This window comes from Onychostruthus taczanowskii, unplaced genomic scaffold (assembly GCF_017590055.1).
Source record: "Onychostruthus taczanowskii isolate IOZ18803 unplaced genomic scaffold, ASM1759005v1 scaffold129, whole genome shotgun sequence".
Lineage (NCBI taxonomy): Eukaryota > Metazoa > Chordata > Aves > Passeriformes > Passeridae > Onychostruthus > Onychostruthus taczanowskii.
The window spans coordinates 442,709-458,636 of NW_024498451.1; the positions used below are offsets into that span (position 1 = coordinate 442,709).

Consider the following 15,928-nt stretch of genomic DNA (forward strand, 5'->3'; position numbering starts at 1 on the left):
CTACCTGCGCTCCCAGTATATGCAAAGCTGTGCAACTGCAGGAACTGAGCTGCTAAAGGTGACAGCAAATGCAGAAACAAAAGCCTGAAAGACTTATGTATATATGTATGAGAATGCAATGGCATGTATGACTAAAGAAGCAGTACATTACATAATAACAAAATGTGCTATAGATATCCACTGGCATAGCTAACACACTAATGGGAAAATTGTATTTAATTATCTGAAGTGTTAGAAAACATAGCCATGGAAGGGAAAATAAACAGACATGCTCAGCGCTTGTGTAGGAACCAGAAAGTCCTTGGTTGAAGGTACACAGCAGCCAAATACTTCAATTTCATGTGGCCAGAAAAAGATGAAATTGAAAATCTGAGCCAAGCAAGGCTCTGGGACACTTTCTAGGTCTTAACACTTCCTACATTTTGTTCATGAATGGTATGCCCTTAGTGCCATACTGGAGCAATATGGTGATGAATCTTCAAAAATTCCAATTGCAACCCAAATTCTCTAACACAGAAGATATTGACTCTCCTTCCCTTAGACTTCGGAAAGGTATGATACAATCAAACTGTTGAATGGTAAGTACAGTATATTCTGAATTATCTCATCTCATCTCACCTCACACAGCTACTACTAAAGGTAATTCTCCATGTTAGTTTACATCTGTCTCGCACTGTGAGGCTGCATCTTAAAGGGAAGTAATTTGATGGTAATGAAGTGGCTAAGTCACCTGGTAAGGCACATGGAAAGCAAATAACCTCTATACACATGAGGTACTCTTGACTTTACTACAGAGAAGTCTAAAAGTTGATTTTAAAACAACATGAAAATCCAAACTTTGGTGCATACAGTGGTCAGGAAAGAGAACAGAATGAATTTGTTAAGCCTCCAATAAGTTCAAATCAACTCCCGTAATGCAGGGAATTTTCTTTCTTAGACACTACTCCCACCTCTTCTAGTAAATATACACTGGATGTATTTTTACAGAGTACAAGCAGTGGGTATAAAAACATCAAAAATGAAGCTAACAATGACAAAGAATGACAAAACGGGTCAAAAGATGTCAGAAATGAAAGCAATATGATACACACGACATACTAGACACTTGAAACATAATTTAGAAACAATAAAATAACAGGAAAAAGACTATGTGTAGTAAGAGAATAATTTAGATTGCAAAAGACCTCAAGCATCATTAAGTCCAACACTTATCAATCACCACTTTGTCATTTAGACAAAGTTGTTGCATTAAGTACAACATCCAATTACTTCTTCAACAGCTCTAGGATGGTGACTCCACCACTTCCCTAAGCAGTCTGATTCAATGCTTAACAACTCTTTCCAAGAAGAAATTATTCTTTATGCTCAGAAAAATTAACCTCAGCAGGTGCGACTTGAGACTATGTCCTCTTGTCCTATCTCTTGTTACCTGGAAATGTGTCTGACCACCAGCTGGCTACCCTCTCCTTTCAAGGCAGTTGTAGAGGGTGGTAAGTTTACACCTGAGCCCCCTTTACTCCAGGCTAAAGACCCCCAGCTCCCTCAGCTGCTCCTCAGAGGACTTGTGCTCCAAATCCTTCACCAGTTCCGTTCCTTTTCTCTGGACACGCTTCAGCTCCTCAGTGTCTGTCCTGCAGTAAGGGGGCCAGAACTAGGCACAGGATTTGAGGTGTGGCCTCAGCAGTGCTGACTGCAGGGGGACAAACCTTCCACAGTCTTTCTGATACAAGAAATATCAGACGTGGTCCTGACAACCGCACTATTTATGATCCAAGCTAGGATGCCATTGGCCTTCTCAGCCACAAGCTGGCTTATCTTCATCTGCTGTCAACCAGCATCCTGAGGTCATCTTCTGCTGGGCAGCTTTCCAGCTACTCTGCCCCTGCCTGTATTACTGCCTTGGCCTGCTGTGACCCAAGGGCAGGACCCACCACTTACCCTTGTTGAAGACTGATGTTAGAAAAGAGCAATATAGGCAGCAGACTGAAAATACTATTACTACTACTACTACTACAAAAACACAGTGGAAAACGACTGAGAAGATGAGAGGCTTGTGCAAGGGATGAATGAAGAACACACATGACATTGACACATACGCTTATGAGACACTGGCACATATGCTTACAAGAGAGCTGGTGGACAACAAACCATTCTGGTTCATACATCAAGTCAGAAGAAAATGAGCACAAAGTGCTTTTTTCTGTCTTACTGCCTTGTGAATCCCAGTAGTAGCTTTAAATCAGTTTGCTTCCTTGCTTTGTGGCATTTATAATGCTAATAAATTTGTTTGGGTGTTTTACTGGTAAACACACATACTGTATTTTTGAAACAATATTTCTTTTGTGTCTGATGATTTTTTTTAGTGGACTTATGTACCTGGAAAAAACTCTACTTGCAAGCATAAGTATACATAGAGGCTTTTCTAAATACTAATATACAGTGATTAACAAGTCTAATTTAAAAGATTTTGCAGAAATCCATAGCTATAATCCATGAACTATAATAAAGTCACCAAATCTCCAATAACTCATGGTAGACATGCTGAGCTTGAGAAATAACCAATCAACAAACACATGTACCTTTTGCAAGACAATGTACTAGGAAGTTTTTTTTTAATAGCTACTTAATGATTATTCCCTACTATTTTTAATGCTACTCAAAAGATCCACTACGGTGCCAATTTAATTAAAAGTAGATCGAAACTATGGTATTCAGCACAATCTGATCTGAAGTAGCATCAGATCATTATTTCCTACTTAGAAGAGTAATTCTATATTTATCCTCTAAGGTAGAACACACAAAATACATACATTTATTTCAATTTGAAAACCAGTATCTCATCTGTTGTGGAAATAAAGTTAGGACCTACAAATACAAGAAATTCAAAATATGAGATGAACTCTGCCTCACCTTCTACTTAACTCTGCCACCCATTTCAGCACAGAAACAATGTGAAAATGTATTGTTAGTAATGTGCATCTAAAATTTTCTTATCACTGTTTATGCATCCTCAAATTTTTCTCTTTATGTAATGTTATATTTGTTTCCTTACCATCTGAAACCAAAACACAGTATGATATGTTTGGGGACAGTCAGAATCTCAGCAATACAAGAGATGCCATTATGTTTTGCAGCACTCTACACCAAATATACGTGCAAAAATGATGGTTTGGGAAGGTAACCAGGACAGAGAACTGCACAGGACAACAGAAACCCTATGCACAGGGCAAGGGAAAGTCACGGTGTGGTGATAATATTGCAGTGTATCTGAGGAGACTTATGTCATGCATCCATAGTCTTCAGCTGCCTAAATTCTATCAGCAAAATCCTAGTAAGTCTGTCTTGACTAATTCCCTTATAAAGTTCAGGACTAGATAAGGATGCTTAGGCTACTGTGCAGATAAATGTCATTCCACATCTGTACTTCATGTCTAATGTCCTGCTACAATGAGCTTAATGGAAGCTTCATTGTGCACTTTCTTAAGTAAGAGGCTTCCATTCACATACACATGCCAAATGGAGACTGGAATTATGTCACTGGAATAAATTTTTGTCATAGCTAATACAGAAGTCAATGTAGAACCCATGGAGGTTTTCGCCACGCTTTAACAGCAAACCATGCTGTGTTCTGTAGCACAGGTCAACATCAAAAGGCCATCATCTGTTTCTTTGATAGCAGATGAGAAATTTCACCTGAGCTGTACGCTACATCACTAGAAAATAACTAAAATTCATGGAGTAAACCTTCAGGCAGACATCAGATTCCAATGACAAATTTCACATGGTTTTATAATCAGATTCCAGTCCCAAGAAAGGGGTAACATTTCAGATATTTTTTAGTCACATATGCATTTTTATTATTGTTGCTCTAGAACAACAATTCAACCTGAAGTGCTTTCCTGATTTCTTCCTGGCAGCCATGTTCTTTAAAGTTTAGACTTTGTTTCCATAATAGAAAGACAGTCCAGTATGAAACAAATCCCTTTGTTTAGTACTCTTTACCTCACCACTAGGACTGCAAATGCCAGAGAGGGAAACTGGAATATCTGGAAAATAGGAGTTCTTAGACATTTTAATTTTTATGAATTGTATGGAGGTCTACCTTGGTTGCACTTCCCAGTATTCATTACTGTCACATTACATGAAATTATTTTTGCCCATCTTACATTTGTAATTAGATGTTGGAAGAGAGTAAGTTGAATAAGTTTAACAAAAATCCCCTCCAAATTAGTCATCCCTAGTGAGGATGTTAATTTAAGACTTTGAATGATCACAGACTGTCATTTTGTAAAACAAGCACAGATATAATCCTGAAATAGATGTATACAACTCCTTAATTCAATTTAGTATGTGTATATTCAGCTATGTTTGTGCTCCATAACACAAGAAACATGTACACAGACATATAGTACAATAAGCTAAAAAAGTGAAAATCACTTTGTTAGAAACAGAAGATTATATTTCGTTGTTCATTGCTACCATGTACTTACTATTTAGTTGAATCTGATAATTGATATTCCCGTCGTCTATCATAACACTCCTGAATTCCAGGGTCATTCCATAAGCTTCTTATTGCATCTACATATGGGTTCTCAAAACTTGACACCTTCTCTACATCAACTTCTCGAACTAATAGTGCATGAACCTAATTCAAAACAAACAAAACAGTGAAATGTACCTCATTTACTATGTTTGCAGACATCTCATATACAATGAACAATATTAATAATTCTTCACATTGGTTATATCACCGACATGTATTTCCAATTTGAAAAATATCACAAAGGTGGTTATGAAGATGCAAAAAGGAAGTAACTTTTAAGCTAATATCACATGGAGTGAAGTTACTCTTGGGAAAATTGCATCTTCTTAGACTTCTTTCGTGATACCAGTAATTGTTACCATACCATTGAAACAAAGAAAAAATAAAAATAACAGACAAAATGGAAGGATTCTGTAAGTACCACCAAATCCAAACTGGTCATTAAGATCTAACTACTGATAGTTTCACTCAGTTGTTTCACAACCAAAATCTAGATGGTGTAGGAGACTGTTCAGTTCAATATACTTTGGACAACAGCAGACAACATTTTCCATGGCCTTCTGGGAATATAAGAATTTCCCCTTTATTTACCAGAAACCTTGCAAACACTTATTCAATTCTTTTTGGAAAGCCATGTCTCATACATTTAGAATCTTCTTCATGGGTTTCTACAAGTATTTAAAACAAGATTCCAGAATAAGTAAACTGGAATTTTAGGGAATTGTAGTCACAACATTTCCACTTGCGAGGATACTGAATTAGCAACCACGTCTTCTCCTTCTTTATTCCCCTCAGAAAACTATGGGCAGTGTTAAAAACTAATTCTTCAAGAGTATTACAGCTCTATGCTGGTTTTCCTGGCAATACTCTTTTTGCTGCAATCCATTATATACTTACAAAAGTGTGGTCTAGGATTCATCACCTCAGTCTTTGACTTACTATCTTTATTATCATCTGTTATTTTTATAGTAACGGGAAAATAATTTCCATTTTTCCAATGCAAAATAATTCCCAAGTTAATAGGAGATACCTGATCCTACAGAGCCTACTTCAAAAGACCTGAAGAAGTTCTAGTAATTCAGGACTACTACTAAGGAAAATGTTCACACTTTCTCTGTTCTTTGGTTTGTAGGACTATGTTAATGGTGGTTAGATTTGCATAAGACCAGTGAGTTGCCATTTCACTACAGTGAAGCACTTGCTTTCTTTGGCTCTTTGTGTGCCTTTAAATTAAACTAGGTTTTACCAAAATGCTGTATATATTTTCCTGAACTGCCACAGTGGTTATGACAACAATAGCAGTTAGTTGAATAAAGAAAGTAAATAAAAATGTTTAATGCCAAAAATGTATTTCACTTTTCCAGCTATAGGAGGAACTAAATCAGTCATCTTTCTTTGGTTTTTTTTTTTTTTTTTTTGTAAATCAGTGTAAGTCTTCAGAATGAAACACTAGCCAAACCTCTGTGGCAAAACTGCAACAATATAGCCTTTCTATGAAGCAAAAATGCCCAGAGATCTATTAGAAGTCAGAAGAGTGGCCCGTCATCTTTCCTGGACAATTCATGATATCACAGAAGATGGAAGGGTAAAGCAACCAAGAAGTAGAGCATGTTTTCCATAATGCCTGATTTGTAATAAACATGCCAGAAAAGCCTCTCCATAACCATGGTACAGAAAAAGTCACAGACCCTTCTTCTCTTCGCTTTGTTTTTGGTTTTTTGGGTTTTTTTTTTTTTTTTGTGTGTTTTTTTTTTTTTTTTTTTTTTAAATTTTTATTTTTATGTTCGTCTCCTTTGAAAAGCAGGTACCACTTAAGGACTGGAGGGGATAACCAGCTCAGAAATCTGATGTTGCCATAGGTTACTGCAGTCCTGTGGCTGAACTGAATTATGAACCAGAAACTGTTTTCAAGTCTGAAATTTCTCTCAAAAACTGCAACAGGATTTCAGACCTAGCTGACAGTCAGATAAAGAAAACCACTGACTGAATAGGAGAAATTAAGAAACAGTTCATCTGCTTGCTGCCAAATGTCTGCCAAAGGTGGTTTTCTTGTGAAACTCCCCCAAACCTGAATTAATTTTAATGGACTGATGGACAATAAAAGCAAGGTACAGTGAAGAACTACTTAAATGCTTCCTTACACATTATGTTTTTATTGCTAAAAACCATTCACTGCCTAGCTTTGTTTGAGATCAGGTCACCAGACAAAGTAGGAAAAAGAGAACATTACTGACACAGTTGGAATGGAAAATGTAATAAAATAAATACAATAATATCACTTTCCTTAAGCAATCCTTGGCTTCTGGATCATACTATGTGATACAAAAAACATGAGTGAAAGCTAAAGTTTCAATTTCATGCATGAATCAAGTTTGAATTTTCTACAGCAGTGATTTTTACAAAGTCAGGACCTACCCAAACAGCATATTTAGTAAGTACATTTCCAAGAATTATATGCGCAAACATCTAAAATTATAACATACAAAACTTTGTGGGAGATCTCAGAAAAGAGATTTGAAGTAGTTTCTGATCCAAAATGTTTATAATTTAATGGATAACTAAACACTTCCCTGCCCATTTTACCATGCAATTTTCTTGTATTGATATTACTATATTAAAACGCTGATGTGACTTCAGGTGTTTGTGAATACAAGACTTACATGTCCCCGCCTAAAAATCATGCCACAATTTTCATTAAACATCTCTAATTTAGGGTGTTTTACATTTTGTTAAAACATACTCAGACAGAAAATCATAGAATACCCTGAATTGGAAGGGACCCATGAGGATGATTAAGTCCAACTTCCAGCCTTGTGCAACACCCCAAGAGTCACACCACGTGACTGAGAGCATTGTCCAAACACTTGCTGAGCTCTGTCAGGCTGGCACTGTGACCCTGGGGAGCTGTTCCAGTGCCCAACCACCCTCCGGGTGAAGAACCTTTTCTTAATATCCAGTGTAAAACTCCCCTGTTGCGGAGTTTCATGCCATCCCCTCAGGTGCTGTCACTGTCACCATAGAGAAGAGATCAGTGCCTGCCCCTCCTCTTCCCCTTGTGAGGAAGCTGTAACTGCAATGAGGGCTCCCCTCAGTCTCCTCTTCCCCAGGCTGAACACATCAAGCAACTGCAGCCACTACTCACACGGGTTCCCCTCAAGGCTCTTCACCATCCTCACGGCCCTCCTTTGGACACTCCCTAACAATTCAATATTCTTGTATTCCAGCACTCAAAACCACACACTAGACTCGAGGTAAGGCCACCACAGTGCAGAGCAGAGCAGAGCAGGACAATCACCACATTCTAAAATCCCAGCTACAGAATGACAATGGCCCAGCAACTTTTGATGATCCCAACACTTTCTGGTAGGCTGAACTTAAACGCAACTATGGATGTCTACTGTAACACTAAAGACTGAGAATGCTGCAGCTGTCAGACAGTCAGTATGTGCTAAATGGTAATTTACATATAAGGCTGCCAAGCCCTCACAAAACCTGTTAGAGCAGCACCTTCCTCACCATGTTAGAGCACCATCTTCCACTTGAAACATGAAGATATAAACAACAATAAAGACACAAAGGGAGAAATAAGGGTGTATAACAGCTTCTTTATTTCCTCATAGTAAAAGAATGAAATCTCAGTTGGGTGAACTGAAATCCATCAGAACTTCAAAGTAACATACACAGAGCCTGTGTAAACTAACCTGTGACATGGATCTATGCTCACCTTAGTAATGCCATTGTGGGGCTATTCAAGTGTTTAAAATACCACGCAAACATGCAAATGAAAACAGTGTATACAATTTGCACCCTAAGTATTACACAACTCCTTTGATTTCCCATAATTAAGTCATATTTTAATGACCCTATGACCAAATTGGTTACTTGCAAAACACCCCCAATAACTAAGGTATGGAATAAGCAGATGTAAACTGTGCAGGTAAACAGTTCCATGAAGGAAGTAAACTCTTCCATGAAGGCAGAAAATTGTATGCCATTTCTGCGGAACTACTCAAAAATCTTACATCTCCAAAAATTACTAACATAATTGTAGTATTGTGGGGCATTTTTTCACCTCCACGGAAGTATTAATTACCAAAGTATTTCCAATGTTTTGCTTGTGTCTGCTGTATAAGGCAATTTAACAGGGATAACATACCATTTCAGATATGTTAGCACTTCAGAGACTTGAGGCTTGATGTAAGATACAGATATAAAAAGCAAAGTGACAGATATGAAAAGGAAGCTTTCAAAAGCAAAATGAAATTGAAACGTATTCTAATATTTGAAATTATTTGACCACATTTAATGAAAAACATTACAGTAATTTCTAGTCATCTTTTATTCCCTGTGCTGCTGCTGGACCATGAAGAAAAAATGGCTGAAACAAAAAATATCTGTTATTTGAAGAGAGGGGGAACATCTCACTCCATCTCTCTGATACACAAGACTTAAACATCAGAGAGAGAATGCAATAATCTCCTCAACTGCAGTGATGACAGAGGCAAAAGAGAAATTTCACCTTGAGATTTTAAATATTAATTCTCTTTTTATATTTTTCTCTGGCTCTAGTTGTTCCACCTACAGATATAAACTAAAATATGAAGATTTAATAAACAAAAATTACAGGCTCTTTTATTCTCTCTGTTAAAAGTTTCATACCTCTCCATAACTCTCCAGATCCTCAAGACTTTTGCCTACTTTATTTCTTAGGTGAGATCATTAAGCATTACAACTTTTAAATGCTACAACTTTGCTTGTTAATGACTGCATAGGGTGTTACTTCAAATACTGGCATATCTATAAAGCTAAGCTGGAAGATGACATCACTGTGCAAAACTGAACAGCAGGTTGCAAAAACCTATCACAAAAAAAATCGCAACTAAAATTTACTTTTGTGTGTGTGGCATGTTACATTTGCAATGGAACATAAATTAGGCACTTTCATACCTCCTGCAGGTACTAAATGTAGCACCTTACATGAAATTTTCACACACTGGTCCTAAAGTTTTGCAGCTAGTGAATACTTGCCTGATGTGTGCTGTAAAAATGTGTCATTTTTGCTGCTGAGGATCCTAGAAACAAAAACAGCTTTATTCTGTGGAAAACACTTATGCTTTGTAGAGCTGGGGAAATTCTACAGCTGACTTTCTGAAATATCTCTATCAACTGATCAACCAATTGCCACATCCTTTCCACTGCTTTAGTAATTCACCCCCAAAGAGCTGGTTTTGTGTTGTTAGGAGAATAGGTACTCTGCCCTGAAATTAGTCGAGTCTGCCTAAACATCCTACTTGTTTACATTCACTTCTAAAATACTTCAAAAAACCAAAACAAACCCCACACATGCAATTTTATTCTAATTGTAAACAATAGCTTCAATTACAGGATTCATTTATATATATTTAACTGCTTGATTAGCAGTGTATGACATTAATTCACAAGTTCAACTTATTCTCCAGACTTTGCCAAATTCCTTTTTAAAGAAAACAGAGCAATTCGTAAAATACAGTCCACATAAGTAAAGACAGATCAAAAACAAGTAGCGACAAGTTATTTTTACTAAGTTTAAATAGTAAACAGTCTCATTAAGTCACGTTTTGACTTGTTTTCCAAATATGACTTTTACTGACAAATTTTCAAAGGTTTTCAGCAGCTGATGAAATTTTGGGATTAACACTTTGGTTCAGATAAATCCTTCAGATTCCCAAGGATACAATGGAATATACCTACTAATGTTCTGACATTTTAAAAAATTTATTTTAGCATTTGAATTCTAACACTGATAATCTGAACATAAAACTAAACCAAATGTTTTTCTTTTAGACATTGTAATTTGTTGCTAGTGACTTTCTCATCAAGTCCTCACAATTAGTAACTGACAAGGACAAACAGGTAAAATCATCTTCTAGCGATGAAACCTATTTACAAATTTAATTCAAATCTTCAATGACAGAAACTAACAAAAACCGTTTCAGATGTGAAACAGCATAGGCAAGAACTGGCAACAAGCTCTCCTCTCACAACAATTTTTGTAGCTAAAAGGAATGATCTATATTACTGCTAATACTTTTTATCTATAAAAAGATAGTATTATCACCAAGTAATCCTCGATGTTTACAAAAACACACTCAAGCATGGAGCTCTAAGCAATCTGGCCTAGTGGAAGATGTCCTTGTCCACAGCAGGGGGGTTGAAACTAGGTAATTTTTAAGGTTCCTTCCAGGCCATTCTATGTATCTACAATAATATTTTCAGACAGATATCAATGTTCTAAGTAATTTTTTTTCCTATTTTCTTTTTTTGTGTGTGTGTGTGTTGTCTTCTTTTTTTCTTCTGAGGACAACTTTTAAGCTGAGACCATCCAACCATTATTGTGCTATAATCCTACAAATAATTACTGTACACACATATAACTAAATACTTCTACTTCATAAACATCTCAGTTTTTAGACCTTCATAACATGCTTCACTGTTTTTGAAGAACAGTGCTTGATAAGTCTTGCAAATGTTACATTTTTCTGCCAAATTTTTGTATAGTGGTTCAGCTGAATTTATGGAAGAAAATGTAGTGGAAACATGGACATGCTGAAACTTTCATTCCATTTGCAAGCAAAATAACTGGCTGTACTTCACAAGCCTCCAAGAATCTGTTATGTCAGTCAATCACTGCAGTACACTACTAAGTGCATTAAAAAAAATTAAAATAGAAGGACAATGTTCCAGTACTAAAATTCTCACTTAAGAGGCATACCATTGAACAGATCTCCCACAAACCTCACTCCTGTGCCTTGGTCCCGCACTACAGACGTTTTTTAAGAGCACAAGCAGTAACAGCCTTGCTTGGTCTCATTGATTCAAACACCTAGAACTGAGAAGATGATGCACCTCTTCACAGAGGTCATGGCCAGTCGATTCAGACAGTTTAGCATCAACTTGCTTACACAAAGAAACTGCATGAACTGCACTGAATTTCAGACCTAGAGAAGAACCTATGGTGAACCTAGGGCACAGGGAAACAAATGGCAGGCTCCTTTTAAGGCAATGTCCGGGTTTTGGCAGGGATAAAGCTAGTTTTCTTCCTAGCAGCTCATATAGTTTTGGATTTAGTATGACAGTAACGCTGATGACACACTGATGTTTTAGCTGCTGTTAAGTATGTTTACTCTAAGTCAAATTTCCGATGCTCTGTCAGCCAGCAAGTGCACAAGAACCTGAGAGGCAGCACTGCCAGGTGATCTGAGCTATCAAGGGGATATTCCATACCAGAGAATGTCATGGCCAGTATATGAACCAGGGGAAGTCAGCTGAGAGGCACCAATCACTGCTGGGGAATGGGCTAGCCATCGTTCAGCAGGCACTGAGCAGTTGTACTTGTTTCTCTTGTTCTCAGCTGTCTTGTTTCTCTTAGGTTTTGTTCCTCTCTCGCTCTCCTTTTCATTCCTATTATTATGATGTTTTATTTTGATTCAATTATTAAACTGCTCTCAGCTCAGCCCTTGAGGTTTAATATTTTTTTCTCTGACTCTTCTCCCCACCATGGATGTAGCGATTGAGTGTCTGTGTGGTATGTAGTCCTAGGCTGGGATTAAACCAGGACAAGGAAATGTGTAATCATATCTGCGTTTTTATTCAGGAGAGAAAATACTACGTGGAAAAAGAATCCTCTACACAACTCATACTAATTAGAATTGTCAGAAGTGGTAAGTTAAAAAAAAAAAAAAACAACAAAAAAAGAGCACATAAAAGAAAAGCATTTTGCCTCCGTATTTTTAAGCCACACTTTTTTATCTTCAAAGAAGCAGAGTGCCCTCTGCTGACTAATATATAACACCAGAGTCTGTCATTTCAAACTGGTATTTCTAGAAATATCAGAGAACTTGGGAGGGTCCCTTTCAAAATAATGAATGACTCCAGCAGAAATTTTCCTCTGTAAAAATTGCAACTTAAATGGTCATATTTGTGTGCTGTCCAACCAAGAAGACTGTCCTTCTAAACAATTACCTCACTTCTTGGAAGTAAACTCAAAGTGAGCTTCAGACTTACCCTAGGCATGCAAAGATACATGACACCCTACCACCTACTTATTTTGAGTGTGCTCATTAATCCCTTGATGTTTAGAACAATGAGTTGGCAAGACTGAAGTAAGGGGGCAAAAAATGTAATCTCAGATGAAAACCTGTTGTTTAAAACAGGGTCATACAAGATTCAATTTACCCCCAAGATGTTAAAGATAGCAAGCCAACATTATTTTCTCTAGAGATACCACAGACATATTATACCATGGTGATGAGTAACTATTTGAAAAATGCCTTGAGGGAAAATTAAAATAAAGTTTTATGCCATGTGTGACCTAAAAAAGTGATAGTTTCCTTATAAATTAGGTACTATTTTCTCCATTCCTAGAAATGGACTGTATTTCTGCTGGCTGGTATCAGACACCAAGAAGAGCTTATTTAAAGGAGGGTGGCAAAACACTGCTGGCTCCTCTTTCAAGACTTCAAGCAAAACACCGGTCCTGAAACATGCTGCCAACTTATATCATTAGGAAGGAGGAAGAAAAAAACCAATAAAACCCATCTTTACAATACTGAAAACATTGAAACAACTTTTTTATTTTTAAGAGCTTGAAAAGCTACTCACTTTGCTGCCTGGTGTGTGCAAAATTGATTCATATGTATTTTTCAATAATTAACTTAGCTTGTTAACTATTCAGTATTTACAGTGAGAGGTCACAGTAGCCTTTTAAACAACCATATGGGCAGGCTTATTTATCCACTAAAGCAGAACTGGATGAGACTCCCAGGAGAAATAAGGCATGTTCTTTATAAATGTACCATCAGTCATCACATGAGAGGAAATAGATTTTCGAAGGGTTATGTTTGTGTCCTTACAGTACATTTTTAATAACCTACATGGCTTATTTGAAAGCCTGTGCTTTCAATAAGAATGACATGTATGTGAAGGTAAACAAAATTGAGGGCTTTTTTTAATTAATTTTGATTAAGTTTTATCTGGAAGAAGTGGGAGGTGAATTACACAGTCTATTGAGAAAAACTATCTCCTCATTACTAGTATAGCAAGGTTTCTGAATTCAGTCACCTAAGCCTGCTCTTCAATATACTCTGGAGATTCTCCAAGCAACGAGATGAAGATCTAAAAGAGAACATGAATGATGAAGTAAACAGACAGATCCAGACAATCACATCGCGTTGCCTGGAGTCAACAGGTTCTACTTAGTCACAAATATCTAAATTTACCCTATTAATTCTGTCCTTTTTTGTTGTTTGTTAGTTTCAGAAATGTCCAAGGCGATTTCCCAGAAAATCTTCAAAACAAATTTATTGAGTTAATTTAGAGAAGCTGTTGATGTAGAAAAGACATGCTGTTTGAGTTATATCCTGCTATCCAGAAAGAACATTTATTAATAGGCCTTATCTACCCTGTTCACAAGCATTATCAGAGACAGGCAGTTACTTAGGGAATCAGCATGCAACTACAACACACACACAAATAAACATTTTTCGTTGGAATTGCAGTATTAATGCAAATACTGGTAGTAAGACTGAACTGGATGGTTAACAAAAATAACCTGTAATTAGTCTTTAGAACAAAATAATTAATTCACCCTAAGAAAAAAAGACAGGATTTTGTTAAAAAAGCTAGCAAAGCATTCTTGCTTTAAGTTATCACCTGATACTATCATCAAATAGTTTTGTTTAGTGGGCTTTAAACTCTCTATCAATATGAAAATAACCCAAATTCCTTTTTAGACAGGGTAAGTATGTATTTTGTTTCAGACTTCTGCCATAAAATGAATCACAAACTGGATTAAACATTAGTAACATTTAGCTTCACTGGATAATTATAGTACATTGATTTAATGCAATCCCCCACCTGCAGAACACATCTTCAACTAGGAACACTTTTGCATTTTTGCAGGTAGGTCAGGACATTATTAATCAAATAAAAGAGAGCACTGCTGGAGGGGAGGAATTAGAAGAAGCTTTGTGCTGGTTTTGCAGCCACCAAACACCTTATTCAGAAGAGCTGATCACTAAATTTGCAAAGCACTACAGCCCCACAATCACTCAAATTTGCACTGACGGTGACTGACTTGAGTGCCCATGCCACAGCACCTGGCAGTTTGTGCATCTAGGTATGTGACCACTGATGTCCTTCAACAATCTCTGCAATGTTACATACAAAGCAGCAGGAGACTTGCACAGGACAAAACACTCTTCCATAACTGTCATCACAAGTCCTAACATGGAAATGCTATCAGAGGAGGGTAAAAGTTTAAAAGGCCAGATAGTTGGAGAATATATGATAAGGACATGGCTCTGCCACTTTCTTTGTATATTGGTGAACTTTCCTTCACGCTATAATTTTCATGCTATTAATAATATATATTCAAATGACTGATTTAAACTACAGATTTAGTTAAAAAGGTCAACACTGTACAGATAGAGAGTGACTTAATGATGCATGTTAACCTGGTAACTATGGAATATAATATGGAATGCCCCGTGTAATAAAGTCTGAATTTTATGATCTAAATGCAGTTATATATTGGATCAGACATCAACATAACAATTTTAGAGCACCTCCTATTATATAAAAGTACTCTCTGTTGCAATCTGTCATACCATCAAAACTGGGTTTTAACCAAAATCAACTGGCTGTGGATTACAGTGGATTTACAGTAGCTGAATAATTCCCTACATTGGCATCACATTGGTGGCATTATGTTTAATTGTTTAAGAATCAATTGATGGAAAGCTAGAAAATTCACAGCACAGTTCTAAGAAAATACTAAACTTTCTCTTCTTCATGTCATGGGACAAAGGAACCACAGAATTTATGTTTTCCAGAAGATTTCAGTGCTCTTTCCCCTGCATCTTCTTCGTTTCAGTGACTTCCTAGCACATTAATTATTGCAGCTGTTAAACTGCTCCACATTAAACTGTTTTAAATTTTAGAATATGGCTTTAAAACTGTCTTAGGTTGCAATGCAAGATGTACCCAGAAGTATGTTTTCTATTACCATCTGTTAAAACCAGGTGGGGCAGTGTTCTTTATCTTTTCCAGGACCCATCCTCCCTCCAGGGAGATATCTTCTGTTAATGGGCCATTGAGTCTCACTGCATGACTGATAAAATTACATAATCCCATTGTGAGATGGTCAGTCCAGGGTGAGGAGCCAAACATTCCTACCTGGATAAAAATCTGATATTTCGAACACCACAGTCAGCCTTTTCCCACTGGATTCCCAGAGGAAGACTTGACCCATCTACACCACTACTGGACCTTCAGAGGAAGATGAGACCATTCTACAGGATCACTGTTTCACAGAATCAGATTTGTCACTTCAAAATAACTGCAGCC

The 15,928-nt window shown here is 36.9% G+C and overlaps 1 protein-coding gene across 1 annotated transcript in view; it reads right to left on the reverse strand.

Annotated features, from left to right (window-relative positions):
• LOC121331663 (guanine nucleotide-binding protein G(q) subunit alpha) overlaps positions 1-15,928 on the reverse strand; it is a 114,397-nt gene that overhangs the window by 28,391 nt on the left and 70,078 nt on the right. The window contains exon 3 of the mRNA XM_041396281.1: positions 4,491-4,645. Within this exon, the coding sequence (XP_041252215.1) occupies positions 4,491-4,645 (155 nt within the window). The remainder of the gene's footprint in view (positions 1-4,490; positions 4,646-15,928) is intronic.